We start from the raw sequence: 20,220 nt of genomic DNA on the forward strand, positions 1-20,220 counted from the left end.
ACCAATCCGTTGGACTATTGTGTCTAGATTACTTTGGAAGGCAAGGTTGGCACTAAAAAATATCAAAGTGTCGATCACCTCAAGCAAGTGCTTCGCCGGAAATGGGCCAAAATACCGCAGAGCAACATTCGGGCAACGTGTGACGGTTTCATTTGAAGGTCATAATTCGTGCCAAAAGTTACCAATTCGAACAAATCTAAACTAATTGTAAAATTTGATGCTATTTCCGACATTTTTTGCTTTTATTCAATAAAATTTAATAAAAATGTAAAAATTATGGCTTTTGATTTTGTTGCAGTTTTTTATCTCATCTGTATTTTTTCTTTGTTTAAATACTGACTAAAAACCGCGAATAATGAAATATAAGCCTGGATTTTTTTTTCAAAAATATTATCACCCCTTCAATTTCATGGAAATTTATTTTTTTCTTTTTTTTATATTTTTTACATTGGTAGGTATTTTTACCTACTATTTTTTACTAGTTTTTATTTATTATTTATTTATTTTTTTTTGGAACAGACCCGGAACTCCAGATTTCTGTTAGGAATACATAGTCAAATTATCTATTTGTTTGGACTCAGATTTTTTATAAAACCCCCAAAAAGTCGAAAAAGGGCCCATCATGGGGGTCAATTGATGCCAAAATATAGCTAAAACTATTATCTTTTCAAAATGCTACAATTTGTTCTAATACCTTGTTTCGGGTCCAGAGACATGTGTCTTTTCAACCGCATAGACCATTAAAATTATGTTTTCAATAAAATAAATGCTATACATCTCGTAGCTGGCGTTGGACTTTAAATTTATCAAATTTGGAAAACTTTGGTTCGCGTTAGCCAGAGGAGAAAATATCAAACCCCTCTCAAAATACCTACCATTGGAAAAATATTTAAGAAAATGAAGAGTTTTTACTAAACTAGAGTTAAGCCATCGGTACCTCCCACTTTTCGATAGTTTAGAGATTTTGTTCCCAAATTCCAACCATATAATCTGTCATTTGATATTTTAGATTCTCTGTGTATAGATTAATCCTTTCAGAAATAGTCAATAAAAATATGGTCTTCATGTGATCGAAATTCTAAGTTTTAGGTATATTGAGAATAGCCGATTTTACCAAAAGTCAAGTTTCAAAAGAGAGCAGGGAATGAAATATTCGCCCCATTGTTTCTTCACTTACTCTCTTTTTAACGTGTTTTGAATACGGTCCTTGACGTTTAAAATATAATTTTTTTCTAAACCAATTTACTAATATTAATTTCTTAATTTGTCTTTTTTCAGGTATGCTTTCAATAGAGTTTCCAAAAACGTCTTGAAAAAATTTGGTAAGTTATTAGCCATAAAAATTCGACATGATGCCGCCCTACATAATACTACTCAATATGTTTTTCAAAAACTTCCGCTGTCAACCCCCATTATCTATTAAATTGCTCCATAATAAACATTTCAATATTTTTCAATGGACCTTTAAAAAATGCAATCAAGCCTGAAATTTAATACTGCAAAGCAGGAGCCATAACCAACGGACAAATAAACACTTATCCTAGATTTGCAGTATCGAAAAACAAAATGTTTAATTCAATAAAAACTGCAAAATATGAACTCGAATAATTTAATGCCATAATCGGTATTTGAAAAGCCAACAATGGTTGTTGTTCAGTTGTTGATCCACTCATCAGAATTAAATCACCATACAAACATACACCCATACATATATCTGTTTCAATGGCATAAATTCTATGGCCAGCCAAAAATCAAAAAAAAAAAAAAATCACTCCCACTAGTCCACTAGATTAGCCAGGCTTTGTTCAACATATTTTCGCAACTGAATTTGGAGAGGAAGGGGGGTAGGAATAGAAATTCCAGCAACAGCTGTTGGAATGGTCACTTTCAATCACTTTGCATCGCACACAGAACGCATGTAAACGAAACGGAATGAAATGACAGTTTAGCCATGACGGGACTAAGAATGGCCTGCCAAAACAAAAATAACATGGCCTAGATCTTCACATCATGATATCCCAACTATTTGTGTTGTTCTCTTTGTTGTTGTTATTTTTTTTTATATGAGTCCTGTGAGTATGTGTCAAATTCAATTGTAGCACCACTAAATGGAGTGTTGTAAAATGACCTTTGGGTAAAATTTGTCAAATCATAAAAACATTTGAACGAAAAGAAAAAAAAAACCAAACAAAAATGGTCACCAACTAAATTAGGGAAATTGTAACAAAATAATTAAGTTATTTTTATGGCCCCGAAAAAATAACTCAAATGAAAACATCAGGAGGTTGTGTTGGTCATATGGTTTGATAAAGATGTTGGTTGGCATTTTGGTATTTTTGTCATAGCAAATTCATTGATTTTATGGAATGGGTGAGGAAAAGTTTAGAGGATTAATAAGGGTTTACAATTCAAAAAATCTGTATAATATTCCTGAATCACAACTTATGTTTACAAAAGTCAATAGATCTTCTCTTACCTTTAAAGTAATTTTATTGGAGACCAATTGACTGAATTTTCACCTATTTTCAATTCCATAAATAAGCATGAATAAAATTAGCTTCTCTTTAATGGCACTCAGCCTTATAGTGACGATCTTGACATTGATGAGGACATTAAATATGTTTCCTACTCGTTTTTGAACGTTTTTATGCCTTTGGCCATAAAAAATCAACTCATACATGTGATGCGATAAGTTTATAACCCCACAAAATTTATTTGAAAATTTATTCAAATTAAATATTATTATATGCGAAGACTGTATGATATGAATTTGACATGTACTTGTCATCAGCCGCATCATAAGGAAATGATTAAACGGGTTTTTCGACAGATGTCGACCCCTAGCCAATGTTCGATTATTTACATATATTTTGACTTATGTTATGATTATTCACACTGTGACCCTCTATTGAGTGGGTTCCGAAGGAATTATGAATTTCGTATCGGACCTAAATAAACACAATATAAATATTGCGACGTGCCAGGTTTGGACTATATTGTTACATCCTTCACTTTATATGAGATATGTGATCATTTTTAGAAAATGTTAAAATATGCCTGAGGTTCGCTACAGCTAAATATAGAGATATTTAGATATAGCAAGTTGCCAAGAATCGCTGACTTATTTCGAAAGTTATGACAGATAAAAGTATTACAAATTGTGACCCTTTGGGGGTGAGGTACCATAAGGGGTTCGCTGACATATATCATATTCACAACGGATCTTATAGTAGTAAAAATGTTTAGTAAAAATTTGTATGTGTGAAATTTGAGAAAAGTAGGATGCTTATTTCGCTTTCTTTGAGCGTTTTGTTTTTTTTTTTTTTCAAAATCTTGAACCCAATGTGGGCCAGGTAGCAAAAGAAGTGGTTCGATCTCTACCATCTTTATAACAGATTTTGTGTTCATGGAAATATTGAGATGTATCAAATCTGGAATGGGTAGAATGTTAATTGCGCTTTTTATGAGCTTCATGTATATTGACAATTTTAAACCTTTGTGTGGGAGGTACCAGGGGGAGGTGGACCAATATATATCCCATCTTCACACCAGACCATGGGTTAATAAAAATATTGAGATGTGTGTAATTTTAAGAGAACCAGATGCTTATTGCATATTTTATGATCGTTATTCTAAACATTGACCCTTTGTGGGGGAGGTACCAGAAGGAATAGTGCGATTTCTACCATCTTTATGACAGATCTTGTGTTGAGGGAAATATTGAGATGTACCAAGTCTGAATGGATTCGGATATTAATTTCCCGTTTTATGAGCTTCAAGGATATTCAAAATTTTGACCCTTTGTGGGGGATGTACCAGAAGGAGTGGACCGATATATTCCATCTTCACACCAGACCTTTAGTTAAAATATTATTATGTCTGTAGTTTGAAGACAATCGGACATTTTTTAAGAGTTATAATTATTAAAAACTTTGACCCTCTGTGGAGGAGGTACTTGGTGGAGTAGACCGATATTGTCCATTTTCGCACCTGACCTAGCACTGATGCAAATATTTGAATTTGCAAAATTGGAGCCAAATCGGATCATCCTTTCTCTTTCTGTGCAGTAAAATATATTCTTTGAAAATTTCAACCTTTTGTGGGGGGAGGTACTAGAAGGAGTGGACCGATATTGCCCACCTCCGAACTCGATGTAAGTTTGATAATTATATTATGAGGTACCAAGTTTGAAGGTGGGTGTGGAAATATGTGTGCGAACTGTACTAAATGACATTACAAGTGCACGAAAAGTACTAAATAGTACTATATTTGGTACAACTCAGTTCTGGATAAACATATAGTGTTTGAAATGTGAAATTTCATATTCTAAATTTTGGCTGCTCATATGTAGCCTGGACATATGGAGGTGGTTTCGGAAATGTGAATTAAAATTGTAGGAAATGTACTGGATGGTTCTATATTAGGTATTGGATCAAGGGATAGAGATAAAAATCTGAAATTTGTTATTTACATTACTGATGGTATCTGTGTCTAGCGGTGGTTTGGAAATGCGTGCTATATTTGTACTATTCAATATTCAAATTTGTTATTGAGGTCTCTGTTGGTATCTGGGATTGAGATGTGAAGGTGGATTTGGGAATGCCAAAGTACCAAATTGGGTAGTGGGCGAAGGGATAGAGCGGGAATCCGGAAATTTTATATTGAGATCTCTGTTGGTATCTAATGTTGAGATCTGGAGAAGTTTTTGCAAATGCGTACTTAAGGCAGATAAAACGAAATTGCTGTATGTAACGTGTACATTATTTGTCATTATTCGCGCATATTAATATTTTATTTCATAACTGGATTTTGGCAGATATTTTTGTTCTGAAAATACATTTTAAAACACTTTTCCTTGCTCCAAAAATATAGGGATGCAATTGAAACACAATTGTTACTGTAAAAATAGCACAGCCCATTTTAATTTCTTTATCATTTCAATTTTTATTTATTCTCCCATACAGGGAGCCGAATTTCTCCATTTTAAAATAATCTCAAACAAAGTTATTCATTTTATTAAAAGAACTTCCAATGTGTTTTTAAGTGAAATGCCCTTTGGAATAACTTCTTCTTTTGCTTCAGCATTTAATAATAAAACCCCATATATTTGTTTACACTTCCCCCCTTTCCCCTTTTGTGGATTCGGCCATATGTGAAATTTTATTCCATTGTGCCAATGGCAACGGCAGAGAGAGGAACAATGGCAATCTATAATAAAAACGAAAACAAAAATAATTTTAAAAAACTATAAAAATTTATTCGTTTTATGCGCAGTTTTATGAAACCGACCCAGCTCAAACCAGAAAAAAACACTGCACAAGCAACAACAAACAACAACAATAACACAGAAAAAACGGAAAATAAATTGAAAAACGTGACTAACGATTTAAATGGCAACATAAAAAATATGTTGATTATTATATCCTTTGGCAAACAAATGGGAGAGGAGAGGAAACTTGCTCCCCTTTCCGTTTGTTTGTGCTACGTGGGATGCGCTGTTGTTGAGACAATATGTGTGTACACAGGGAAAACTTATGTTGTGTGTGTGTATGTGTGTGTGTGAAAAAAGGATTTTCTCCCTTTAGTTATTAGAAAATGATTGACGGGAGAATAAAATCCCATCACATATTGTTTTGGAGCCATTATTACTTTATGATGACGATGATGAGAGAACATTTGTTTGTTGATGCCGCAGGGAGGTTGGGGTGTTTTGTTTTTTTTTTTTCGAAACTGTTGAACCCTGATTCATTTCATTTTAATTTTATTATTTTTTCTACACTCCTCCTCGGGCCGGGAAAATAAACATCACTTTGTCTGCACGATTTGAGTGCCTTTGATAACCACCCAGGCACATAAAATGTTTCGCTCATTGAATAAAATCATTTATCCTTTAATTGTTTTTTTAAACATTTGTTCGCTCATGGCCTCTCATGAGAAAAACTATTAATTAAATAAATATAAAAATTATCCACACTTATTATTAAATATGATTATAATCGTTATTAATTTAAATGACGCTCACTTCCGAACGCTCACATATGTACATATGTTCGTATGTAGTTTTTCTTTTTTAATAGTTGTTGTTTTTATTCAATATTCGCATTCATAGAATTTCTTAAAAAAAGCAGAACCAACAACTACGAACCATGTCATTTTTGTAGAACGTGTACAAAATAAACAACAACGAAATACGTGCGGATTTTATTAACGGAAATCACCAATACAAATTTATTTGCGAAAATATGTAAACACACACACACACACGCACATACCACCATCGCCGCGGCGGGTTAATAATAATTTTATAATCATTTGCAACGGAAGGTGTTCATATTCTCATAGTAATGCGAAGCAGAACTATTTATTAGGGTGTAATGGAGACATGATACTGGGAGAGAATTTTAATGTTATGGCCTCTGGAAATTTTCAATCTTTTGGTTATGATACCCTCCACCATTCTATGAAGGGTATATTGGCTCTGTATATTAGCCGTTTGTAACTCCTCAAAATATCCATGATAGACACTGCTGGATCGGCGTAAAATTCACAGACGATTTAGCGATGTCTACCTGTCTGTTGTAATCTCGCTATCTTTCGAACTAATTGAAATAGAAAGCAAAAATTTTTCACACATGTGCATTTTGCCAGTAGGCAGGTTAAGCTCGTAAATGGGCCGTGTCGGTCCACGTTTTCGTATAGTCCCCATATAGCGGTACCTTCCGATATTCGGTATTTTGATAAATTTGGCGATATCATTCACCCGAATTGTTTTCAAATTTCGTATTCGAAGTCGTATAGCCCCCATATACCTCCCTTTATTCGTTATTTTTATGCTTTTAGCGACATTATTCGCCGGAATTGTTTCAAATTTTGTATTTGAAGATTTTAATGAGTACTACAGCCTATGGCAAGAACATACTTATGCAGGTCCCCGTCTTCGTATAGCCCCCGTAAAAAGGATATCATTTATATGGACTTTTTCGAAATTCGTTGGAATTTTTCAAGTTCCTTCAAAATGGTGGAGAGTATTAAAAATTCGGCTCTGCCGAACTATGCTACTTTTTTATTTGCTTTTCCTATCCAACAGCCTGTAGCCCAGTAAAAAAACATGAAAGTTGTATAATGCCTTTTTCATTACCTATAGACTAAAAATAATGGGTTATCTTTCGCAAAAATACAAAGCAAAAGAACTTATTCTCCTCATTACCAAGTAAGTAAAGAAAATGCGAGCAGTTATTGATGTAGATGTTAAACTTTAAACAACCCTCTATGTTCGAAACAGTGTACAGGGGGAGATGGAAAAACTGCAACAAAATCAAACGCCATAATTTTTACATTTTTTTTTTAAATTTTATTGAATGAAAGTAAAAAATGTCGCAAATAGCATCCAATTTTAGAAAAAGTTCAGATTTGTTCGAATTGGTCATCTTTGGCACGAATTATGGCCTTCAAACGGCCAATAAAAGCATCACACGCTGCTCGGACGTTGATCTGCGGTATTTTGGCCCAATCCCGGCGAAGCGTTTGCTTGAGGTGATCGACACTTTGGTATTTTTAGAGCCAACATTGATTTCTAAGATACTCCAGACATAAAAGTCCTGGTATCCGGAGATTTTGGTGGCCATTGGATGGAGCGGGGAACCTCATTTTTTTACCATTCTTGGGTGGTACGTGCTGAGTCCAGTTAGAATGTCCAAGTCTAGCGGCCAAAATGTTTGCTTGCCCAAGGCTTTAATACACCCTCCAGAATATGTTCGCGATAATATTCAACATTTATTCTGATGCCACGGTCGATTAATATAAGCGGATAGCGACCATCGGCTGTTATGGCGGCCCACACCATCACCATGGCCGGTGCTTGAGTCCTGGTGGCCAACCGAAGGTGCACATTTTTAGCTGATCTTTTTGGCAAGTAAACACGATCATTTTGTTTATTTACAAACTGCTGGACAAGGAATGTTTTCTCATCGGAGAAAACAAAATTCGGCAGTTCACCGCTTTCGGCAAAGCAAAGCAACTCTTTAGCTATTTTGAGTCTATTTTCTTTCCGTTGCGGTGTAAGTTCTTGCCTTTTTGGAATTTCAAAGGCTTTAACCCGAGCTCATTTTTCAATATTTGCCGAATGGAATATTGCGATATGTTCAGCTCACGAGGCATTTTTTTTTGGCCACTGCGACGCGGATTTCGATCAAGTCGCTTCTTTACTTCTCGAACCATTGCTGCTGATGTTGCTGTTTTCTTCCGTCCACTTCCATGACGTCGGGCTACGCTACCAGTATCACGGTAACGAGCGATGGTACGACACACAAAAGATTTATTCACATTTAAATGCTGGAGTGCCCCAACGATAGCCGCTTGTGGTTTTCCAGCCAAATATTTATTCCATCACGAATATTTTTTTTCTGGAAAATTCTCACCAAAATGCTTTTGTACCCTTGTAAACAATATAATGAGTTGTCACTGGAATAATTTTAACAGCTATCGGACGAGTGGGTTAGAAATGAAAGCAGTCTTAAGTTGGTTGCAGTTTTTTCATTTCATTTTATGGGTAGTCCATTTCAAAAAGTTTGGTTTACTCTGACAGATCTATTGGCCTACTATTTGCATTTTTAGTAATTCTAGTCATAAATGTTTTCCATAATTTTGTCCGTCTGTTCGACATATTAACTCTTACTCCTAACATTATATAACCTATTTTCCTTTTCATAAAAAAAACATTTTCTTTTTTATATTCTGCTACTTCCCTCCTCCCCATCCTAATACACCTCATTTCTCCAATCCGCACATTAACTTCAAGCATTTTTCATTATTTTTTTCATAATTAAAATACAAAAACGAACGTGAATCTATCGGAAAATCACTTTACACTTTGTCGTCCCATGTCTCTGCATGACAACATTTGCATTGTGACCGGTGCATTGGACGGATATTAATAAACGGAAATTTCAATACCCGTCAGCCAGAAGGTAGACTGCATCTGACTGTTGGCGGTTGAGACTGGTTCAATGTGGTTTCTGTGGGCATTGACAACTTTGTGCAGCACCACCACCACCGCCGCCAACGAACTTTTCAATATTATCAATTTAAATAAATTATCAGGTGGAATTTATGTGTGCAGGAATTAAAATTTATTTCGATACTCAATTAGTATGGATGGATAACGAAATCGTCCATATATATTTTAAGGATTATTTTAATTAATTAAAAATAAATGCATTTTTTATTCCATTGGATAAAAACTGAATAAATCCGAAATTTATTTGATAAATTTGGATCAAAAATATTTCAAAGATTTCTCACGAATTTTTTAAAATTATGAAAAAATACTACAGCTTTAACATTGCAACCCACCAAAATTTCTCCCAAAAACAACGTCACATTTTGCCTTTGAAAATAACTAATATTAACTAAACCACCCTTGGCTATGTTAACGCCCCCTCATTTCTCCCCCCAGGTTAATATAACCAAAACCAATTCATTTCTCTCCCTCCCTCCGAACTCCCCTTCCACCTACATACCAATGTCCTCCCTCATTGCTAAATTAGTTCATTCATTGCTTCCGAACACAAAAACCTGTTTTTTCTCCGTATCTTTGGGCAAATTTTAGTTTGGCCTCTATGCGACACAAAGTTCAATAGAAAAAGTCCAGCTGACAATCCAGCAAACGGTTGGCAAAAGTGAAATCAAACGAAATCTAAATCAAACAAAAAAGCAAACTTAGCGATTTTGTTGTTGTTGCTACTGTCGCTCTTTCGTTTAACAACTGGCCGCCAAAGCACAATTTCATGTCCTTTCGTTTCTTATTGCAGTTGACATGCCTTCAACAATTTTTGATTGATTAATTTCTAAATACAAACACAGTCATTTGTTGGCTGGCGGGCGAGCGGGTTTGAATGTGTGTGTGGATATGAGCGATTGATGGAGGTAATTAACTAAATGATAGTACTCCTCCGTTTATATCTATGCCTTCAAGAAGACAATCAACATATAATCCAAATTTCCCCAAAAATCTAATATTTTAGTCCTAGGAGAGCTACTATAATGCCAATGGAACAAATATGCTCCAGAGGCGGACCCATGGTTTGTGGAAATGGTACAAGGGTCACAATTGGTGATAAGGTTTGTGCTAAGATTTGATTTTTGGTAATATTTGAAAAACAGTACGAATTAGTTTTGCACACAGGTCCTACAATTGTGAAGGTGTGCCATGGGGCTGAAAATTGAAATTTAATGGCATATTCGTATAGTGTATTCTGAAGATCGTATTATAAGTGTATGACACGTAAAAAATAGTAAGATTTTTTGAACCATTAATATAGCATGCAAAATCGGTTGTAGAATCTAAAAACAGGTTTCCCTGTGGTGCAAAAGGTATAAAATTTTTGGAAAATTGAACTTTATGTTCTTACAAAAATACAAAGGACTTCGATCTATCGAAGTCCTTGAGTCCGTCGACAAAATGTCGAATTTTTCAAGAAAATATGTTACTGCACAGAAAAAGAAGGGTTAATTGTATCGTGGTTTTCTCATTCGCTGAGGTTAGCTCATCTGTGCCCAGAGTCTCCATAAGGACCCACTAAACCTTATGAAATAATATGAGTAGATTCCTCCCTTTCCTGGGGGTAAGAATCGGATGTATTATTGATCTTTAATGCTAAATTACAAACTACTCGGGTTGAAATACGTTATGATAAATATCGAATGTAGGATGTCAAATGGACATCGGAGGTGTACGTGAATTCAATGTAATGGTGTTAAATTGATGATCGGGAATTCGATGTAGGCAAGAAGGTGTACGGCTCGTGGATAATCGGGAATGATGATGTCATGTTGAAGGAGATCGGGAATTGCGGTGTTGCGTTCGGGTGACGTTTGTGCTGACGATTTGAAGGTAATTGGGAACTTGTGGTCGTCGGTTGTCAACGATTTGACTGCTATCCGGATTTACGATTTTGGTGATCGGGTGATGAGGGCTGTTGACGATTTGATGGTAATCGGGAACTTGTGGTCGTCGGTTCTCGACGTTTGAATAAAATCAGGAGTCGCGATGATTGTTCTCGGTCATGTCGGCATTCGGGATGTTGACGAATATAATCGAGAACTTCATCGAATGGTGGATAATCGGGGTTTGCAAAGTAGATGTGGACGTACAGGGCTTCGGAGACAGATTGGAGACCTGTGGTATAAAAGCAAATCACAGGGGAAATCCTCGGGAGCAGCTGTCCAGATCTTCGTAGACGGATTGAGATTCGTTCGTTTTCAGCAGCTCGTTGAGGGTGGATTCGGCAACCGATGCGCTGGGCTTTGTAGATGGATCGGGGTTCGTTCGGGTTCGGTAGCTCGTTGAGGGTAGGTTCGGCAACCGATGTCTAGGTCTTCGTGGATGTATCGGGCCCCGTTTGGGTTCGGCAGCTCAGGTTTTGTTATTCGGGTCGACTACAGGGGCGAGGTAACTAGTCTAGATACGGTTTATAACTACGGCTACTTTACTACCAAGCTAGACGAAACTCCTGCGAAACAGGGAGCCGAAGCTCCTGCGGAACAGGGAGCCGAAGCTTCTGTGAAACAGAGAGCCGAAACTCCTGCGGAACAGCAAGCCGAAGCCCCTGTGTGAATGAATTACCGGCCAACTTAATGGCTTAATGAAAGCCAGTCTTGGAAAAAAGTATTTCCGTCTAACGGCAAATTGGAGACCTGTGTTATAAAAGCAAATCACAGAGGATATCCTAGGGAGCAGCTGTTCAGGTCTTCGTAGGCGGATTGAGATTCATTCGTTTTCGACAGCTTGTTGAGGGTGGATTCGGCAACTGATGTCTAGGTCTTCGTGGATGTATCGGGCCTCGTTTGGGTTCGGCAATGAAGTAGGTTTATAAAATTTTTCTCAAATGTATATTATGTCTGCAGGACTTTTGTATTGAAAATGGGCCATGTAGGTCCACGTATAGCCCCCTTATAACGGTATCTGCCGATATTCGGAATTTTGATGATTTTAGCGACATTATTTCCCGAAATTGTTTTAATTTTGGTATTTGAAGTTCGTAATAGATACAACAGCACAAAACAGAAAATGAGCCATGTAGGTCGACGTCTTCGTATAGCCCCCATATAACAGTTCACCCCGATATTCGGTATTTTGATGATTTTAGCGACATTATTTACCGGAATCGTTCATAATGGATACCACAGGTCCTCGTCTTCGCATAGCCCCCATATAACGGTACCCCCGATAATCGGCATTTTGATGATTTAAGCGACATTATTTACCGGAACTATTTCAAATTAGGTATTTGAATTTCATAATGAATACTTCAGCCTATGACAGAAAATTGTTTGTGCATTTTAACAGAATTTTTAACGGATTTTATTTTATTTATTTATTTATTTTTTTTTTTTTTTTGAAAACTGTTAAATTTTACCAAATGGTGGAGGGTATTCAAAGCTCGGCCCGGCCGAATTTACACCTTTTTTACTTGTTTTAATTGAAAATATTTTTTTTTCAAGGATATCAAGAAAAAAATGAAATTTCTAGAATTCTTTCCTGAGAATTATGAAGAAGATTTATTAAGAATATGTTTTCCATGGATATTCTTTTAAGATCTCGTTTTTATATCTAACGCTCAACCCATTTGGATTGTCTCATACACCTTTCCATGTGTTCGCTCAATACCATCAAGTCCTTACCGACACAAAAACACACTTAATAGGTGGCAAATGTGGGAGGTTTGTGAATCAAACAACATTTTGGTCGGGTAATTTCATACTAATTTTTGTAGGTTGTTGGATGTGCTGGTTGAGGAGTAGAAAGAGTTGGTGGGTGGGCCCCAAGGGGAGGTTGGTGAAATGACTTTTATTGTTTGTACTATTTAATTGCTTTCTATTGTTTTTGTGTTTTATTTTCTTTCTTTCCTTTTTTTTTTTTGTTATCCTGGTATTGAGTCTTAATATATACTCTTTTATTTACACATACACAGATATAGATTCGAATTGAGCAGATGTGTAAAAAGAGAAAGAGAGACTTTTACATAAGTCCAACACATACTTATTTACAAAAGGAAAACAATATGGGATTGTCGAAGTATTGGTGCTTAAATGCGTTTCCTTTGTGTCTTTGTTTGAGATCGTGTGTGTAAGGATGTGGGGGTGTGAGTAGGTGTGTGTGTGAGTGATTGATTATTTGTATTTAATTCTTATTGATTTGATGTATTGAACAAAGTAAAATATAGGAATGTGTGAGTGTATTTGCTTTTATTTTTGGCTCTGCTTTGAAACAACACTTTCTTTTATTTGTTGTAATTAAAAATTCATGTAATTATTTACACCTCCAGGGGGTGACTTGTGAAAATAATTAACATTTCGTGTTTAGGCTTTGCGTTTAAATAAATCAGGTGCCAATTATCATAAATATTGAACGTAGTGACATAAATATTAGTAACTGAAGTTATTTTAAAACAAGTAAAAAAGCTGTAAGTTCGGCCGGGCCGAACTTTGAATACCCTCCACCATTTGGTACAAATTTAACAATTTTCAAAAAAAAAATCCATTAAAAATTCTCTTAAAATCTTAAAAAATACCGAATGTAGCCGTATATTAGCGTCTATACGACGATGTGGACCTGCATAGGCAACTTTTGTTACAAGCTATTACAATATTCAAATGCGAAACTTGAAAAAAAACTGTTTATAAAGTAGCTAAAATCATCAAAATACCGAATATAGGGAGGTACCATGGGGGTTATAAAACGTGGACCTGCACAGACAATTCTCTGTCATAGGCTGCAGTATCCATTACGAACTTTAAATACAATATTTGAAATAATTCCGGTAAATAATGTCGCTAAAATCATCAAAATACCGAATATCGGGAGGTACCGTTATATGGGGGCTATACGAAGACGTGGACCTGCGCAGACAATTTCCTGTCACAGGCTGTAGTATTCACTATGAAATTCAAATACCAAATTTGATATAGTTCCGGTAAATAATGTCGCTAAAATCATCAAAATACCGCATATCGGGGGTACCGTTATATGGGGGCTATACGATACGTGGACCTACATGGCTCATTTTCTGTCGTAGGATGTAGTATCCATTACGAACTTCAAATACCAAAATTGAAACAATTCCGATATATAATGTCGCTAAAATCATCAAAATACCGAATATCGGGGGGTACCGTTTTATAGGGGCTATACGAAAATGTGGACCTGCACAGACAATTTCCTGTCATAGGCTGTAGTATCCATTACGAACTTCGAATACCAAAATTGAAACAATTCCGACATATAATGTCGCTAAAATCATCAAAATACCGAATATAGGGGGGTACCGTTATATGGGGGGAGACGTGGACCTACATGGCCAATTTTCTGTCTTAAGCCGCAGTATCTATTACGAACTTTAAATATTAAATTTGATACAATTCCGGTAAATAATGTAGCTAAAATCATCAAAATACCGCAATCAGATGGCTATACGAAGACGTGGACCTACATGGACCTGCAGACATAATAATACATATTTTAGTAAAATATTATCAACCTACTTCATTTCATTCTGAAGCTAGAGTGATTTCCACAGATGGAATGATAAACTCAATATACCCTCCATAATATGGTGGAGGGCATAAAAATATGAATATAGGTTAGTTCTGTTGGTCACTTTGTTGCCATCGGCCTCCTAGGGCCAGCAAAGTAATTCATCACAACATTTTTTTCTTTTTTTTTTTTTTTGTTGACGATTTCAATTTTGTTGCAAACTTTAGTTTCCATGGCCTGGCATGTTTCGTGATTTGATTGGATTTAATTTGGATTGTGTTTGATTTTGCACTGGGCCAGGTAGGTCTAAACAAACAAGTCACACCGAATTAACCCAGGCCATGAATGCCGGCTCGCATGGCAACGTTTTTTCTCTGTTTTTTTTCGATGATGTTGCAATTTTGTTCGGCAACGCATGCCAACACAAAAAATTCGAATCACATTTCGTGATGATTTTTAATAGGGTGGAGTGAAACCAATTTAAAGAAAAAAACAGTAAAGAATGTCTTAAATTCGGTCGGGGTCGACTTTATGATACCCTACACCACTTTGCTAATTTACTAGAGCTCCACATAACAATTAAAAGTTTTTATGCACAATTAATTTGAAATCGGATAAAGATATATATGGATGCTATATCCAAATCTGAACCGATCTCGATAAAATTTGTCAAAGATATTTCTGAGCTGTATTTGATATATTTCCCTGCATATTGTTGTTACGAAGTGCATATTACGGCTTTAGATAACAAATCGGATGAACAATATATATGGGACCTATAGCTATATCGCAACCGATCTTCACCAATTTTGACATACTAGCTTCTAGACTCTATTCAGTCATAAATGCCAAATTCCATCCCATTTGGGCAAATATTAGACGTTTGGTGCACAATAAAAGGTAAATCGGACAAAATTATATATGGGAGCTATATCTGAAATCTGAACCGATCTCGATAAAATTTAGCAAAGCTATTTCTGAGCTTTATTTGATATATTTCCCTAAATATGGTTGTTATAGAGTGCATATCTCGGCTGCGGAGGACAAAAATAACAAATCGGATGAACAATATATAAGGGAGCTATAGCTATATCTTAACCGATTTTGATCAAATTTGGCATACTTATTTGCAGGCCTAATTTGGCAGTATGTGCAAAATTCCATACTGTTCGGGCTGATATTACACGTTTGTTGCACAAATAAAAGGCAAATCGGACGAGGATATATATGGGAGCTAAATCTAAATTTTTCCCGATTATCTCCGATTTCAATAAGGTTCGTCCTTGGGCCAAACAAATGATTTGTGCAAAATTTCATCTGGATCGGGCAATAAATGCGAAATGTACTTTGTTTACAAAAATACATCGACGGACAGACGGACGGACATGCATAAATCGACTCAGAATGTGATTCTATGCAGATCATCAAAAGGAACTATGGGTCTATATCGTTTCCTTTTGCCTGTTACAAACAAATGCACGAAGACATAATATCCTGACCACCTTGTGGTGTAGGGTATAAATATTTACAATTTAAAGGCTCATAATCGCAAATTTTTTTGAGATGGAAAAATACCTATCTTCTCTATTACGCTGCGGTATTAGAATAGGGATACTAAATTTCCTGATTTTAATAATCAGAATTTTGATCAATTTTTGGGGGCAAAAATGAAAATTCAAACGATAATATAGCCATTTTATTTATTCTAAAACGAAAATTTATCATCGATTTCCATTCCACCCCATGACACCATTCCACTGGTCGTCATACAGTTATTTTCTCTTGCCAAACCAAGCCGAGCCGAAAAAAAAAAACACATTTCACTTAATCAAAACGAAATGCGGCTTTAACACAATGTGAGGTTTTAGTCACGTGGATCAAATCAATGGAAATGCATACAAAAGCATCGGTTATTTGTAGATTTTGGGTTTTTGCTTTCAGTGGAATTTTAACGAATTCCATTTGTGGAATGAGGACAACGGCTAGTCACCGACAATATGTTGCATGATTTCCCATTTGGACTCGTGCAAATAGTTTCGATGGCAGGTTAACACAATTTTTTGGGTTGATGTGCTGGTCTGTTGTGATTTTAAAGACATCAATGGATTTAAAAGTGGGACGGATTCTTTAAATGCATAAATTCGCAGCCAGGAGGCCTCCAGGTCATCTATACAGGATGATATGAAAAAACTGCAACCAAATTCAGACTGCTGTCATTTCGAAGCCACTAGTCCGAAAGCTGTTAAAATTATTCCAGTGACAGCTTATTATATTGTTTACAAGCGTACAAAAGCATTTCGGTGAGAATTTCCAGAAAAAAAGTTATTCGTGATGGAATTCAAGCGGTGTAATTTCTTCATATTTGGCCGGAAAACCGCAAGTGGCTGTCGTTAGAGCACTCCAGCATTTAAATGTAAATAAATCATTTGTGTCTCGTACCATAGCTCGTTACCGTGATACTGGTAGCATAGCCCGACGTTAAGGAAGTGGACGGAAGAAAACAGCAACATCAGCAGAAATGGTTCGAAAATAAAGAAGCGACTTGATCGAAACCCGCGAAACGTCGCAGTGGCCGAAAAATGGCTCGTGAGCTGAACATATCGCAATACCCCATTCGACAAATATTGAAAAATGGGCTCGTGGTAAAGCCATTGAAATTCCAAAAAGTGCAAGAACTTACACCGCAACAGGAAGAAAATAGACTAGAAAGAGCTAAAGAGTTGTTTCACTTTGCCGAAAGTGATGAACTGCCGAACTTGGTTATCTCGATGAGAAAACGTTCGTTGTGCAGCAGTTTGTAAACAAACAAAATGATCGTGTTTACTTGCCAAAGAGGTCAGCTGAAAAAGTGCACCTTCGGTTGGCCACCAGAACTCAAGCGCTGGCCATGGTGATGGTGTGAGCCGCCATAACAGCCGATGGTCGCTCTCCGCTCATATTAATCGACTGTGGCATCAGAATAAGTGCCGAATGTTATGGCGATTTTTTTTTTTTTGGGGGGGGGGGTGTATTAAAGCCCTGGGCACGCAAACATTTTGGCCGCAGACTTTGGACATTCCAACAGGACTCAGCACCATCGCACTCAGCACGCGCCACCCAGGAATGGTTTAAAAAATGAGATTCCTCGATTCATTTCCAGCGCCCAATGGCCAACAAAATCTCCGGATACCAATCCTTGGACTATTGTGTCTGGAGTATTTTGAAAAGCAAGGTTGGCACCAAAAAATACCAAAATGTCGATCACCCTCAAGGTCTTCTATAGCCAGTAGAAGACCTCAAGGTCTTTTATAACCAGTGAAAGACCTCAAGGTTTTCTATAGCCAGAGGAAGACCTCAAGGTCGTCTATAGCCAGTGGAAAACCTCAAGACCTTCTTTAGCCAGTAGAAGATCTCAAAGATCTCATATGGACAACAGAAGACCTCAAGGTATTCTAAAAACAGTAGAAGACCGGATGGTCTTCTATAGCCACTAGAAGACCTTAGGGTAACCACTAGAAGACCTCAAGGTCTTCTATAGCTTGCGGATGTCCTTAAGGTCTTCTATAGCCCGTAGAAAGCCGCAACGTCTTCTCTAGCCACTAGAGGACCACAGGGTCTCCTATAGACAATAGAAGGCCTTAAGGTTTCCTATAGACAATAAAATACCTCAAGATCTCCTACAAACAATAGAAGAACTCAGGGTCTTCTATAGACAATTAAAGACTCAAGGTCTCCCATGGCCAGTAGAAGACATCATGGTCTAATGTAGCCAGCAGAAGATCTTCCATAACCAGTACAAGACCTCAAGCATTTCTATAGGCAACAAAATCAGAAGACCTCAAAGTCTCATAAGAGACCTCAAGGTCTCCTATAGTCAAAAGAAGACCTCAAGGTCTCCTATAGACAAAAGAATACCTCAAGGTCTTCTATAGACAAGAAAAGACATCAAAGTCTTCTATAGCCAGTAGAAGACCTCAAGGTCTTCTATAGCTAGTAGAAGACCTCAATTTCTTCTATAGGTAATGGAGGACCACATTTCAAATTTACACTCTCGAAAAATAAATAATCTGATACAATATTTACTACCTCAAATAATGCCACTCTTTCTCTATAATTTACCTCTCCTCTTTTCCCCATCTCCTTCCAGTGATACTTCAATATCAACCCGTGTGGATATGCTGACGCCGGCCATTGAAGTTTACAAACCACCGCTCTGACATAAGGATGACACGGTGGAGAGCAATTTAGGTAATCCATCGACGAGTAGTGATTTTTAGCAGAAGCTAATAACGACCCGTGTCGAGCTTAATAATGCAGGCTACAACATGCCAACAACAGCAACAACAAGGACATCAACAGCATCAACGCCCACAACCGTCATACATGTGACAGCATTGCCCCCGACAACTACAGCAACAGCAACAAGTACAACCAACACGACAGCAACAAATGCAACTACGACAACATCATCAACAAAAGCAACTTCAACAACAACAACAGGGACTGGTACTAAAACAGCAACAACAACTACTACTACTACAGCGACGAAGACGATGACTACGACCACAACAGCAACTACTAGTTCTACTACGGATAATCTATTTGTTCTTCCATCATAGTGTCAATCAAACTATATAAAAATTATAACGAAATAACAACAAGAACAACACTCTAGCAAACGAATTAAAAACCGGAGAAAAATGTAAATTGAAAAAGAAAAATTTGGGGGAAAACCATAAATCTCATGAAAATCCAGAACCAGAATTAACAACAACAACAGCCACAATATTAAATAAGGTAACAAACAGCAGCAGCAACAACAACAACAACAATGCCCAAACGAAATCAACTAAACTGAAACACAACAACATCAACTACAGTAACAAAAAAAACCAAACCAAACATGCACATATATAAATAAATATATATTTATATATATCTACTACTAAATAAGTTCATAAATATATATATTTTTAGTGGAACAATAAGAGTGGGAGAAAGAGAGATGGAGATAGAGAGTCGTAGAAAGGCCAAGCCTATTGTTGGAAGGGATTTTATGGTCAAATAAATGAATGAATGGATGGTCAGACGGCCGGTCAACTATTTAGGAAACAGCCAAACAAAATTATAATCAAATCCCCCCAAAAACCCATATTATGTATACAGTCACACACACACATATATATATATACACATCTAATAAGGTATATATTTTATAAATTAATTTATCGCCCTGGCTAAGCGAACACAAAACACAACTTTAATCTGACCCGAAAACCATAGAAAAAAAATTTCCGACAACACACACACACATATATAGGCAGATAAACATAATATATGTAATACCCCTTTTACACACATAAGCAAGGACAATAGGACTGATAACCCAAACATGGTAATCCCGGAAAATATATACATTTTCATTTTGAAATTTATTCCAAAAAATAAGGTAAAATGAAATTTTCACAAAATTCGTCCTGGCGTGAGAAAAAAAGGCTTCTTTTTGTGTATAAACAGGGATGTCGGCTTTAGTTCAGAATATTATTGGTAACTGATAATATTTATAGCATTTTTAATTGGTTTTACTTGGGGTTGGTCTTTTTAATTTTGAGTATAAGTCTTTGTTATAAATTAAAATAATTCGCAGGAAGCCATTGGAAGATATGATAAGAATTATGTGAGGAGTTTTTTCGGCGTACATCTTTTTT

General features: G+C 36.4%; 1 protein-coding gene across 1 annotated transcript in view; it reads left to right on the forward strand.

Annotated features, from left to right (window-relative positions):
* LOC131800626 (protein tipE-like) overlaps positions 1 to 19,908 on the forward strand; it is a 203,161-nt gene extending 183,253 nt beyond the window's left edge. The window contains exon 2 of the mRNA XM_059118124.1: positions 18,660 to 19,908. Coding sequence (XP_058974107.1) covers positions 18,660 to 18,729 — 70 coding nt within the window. The 3' untranslated portion in view covers positions 18,730 to 19,908. The remainder of the gene's footprint in view (positions 1 to 18,659) is intronic.
* The last annotated feature ends 312 nt before the right edge of the window (positions 19,909 to 20,220 follow it).

The sequence above is a fragment of the Musca domestica genome, unplaced genomic scaffold (assembly GCF_030504385.1).
Source record: "Musca domestica strain aabys unplaced genomic scaffold, Musca_domestica.polishedcontigs.V.1.1 12, whole genome shotgun sequence".
NCBI classification, from domain to species: domain Eukaryota; kingdom Metazoa; phylum Arthropoda; class Insecta; order Diptera; family Muscidae; genus Musca; species Musca domestica.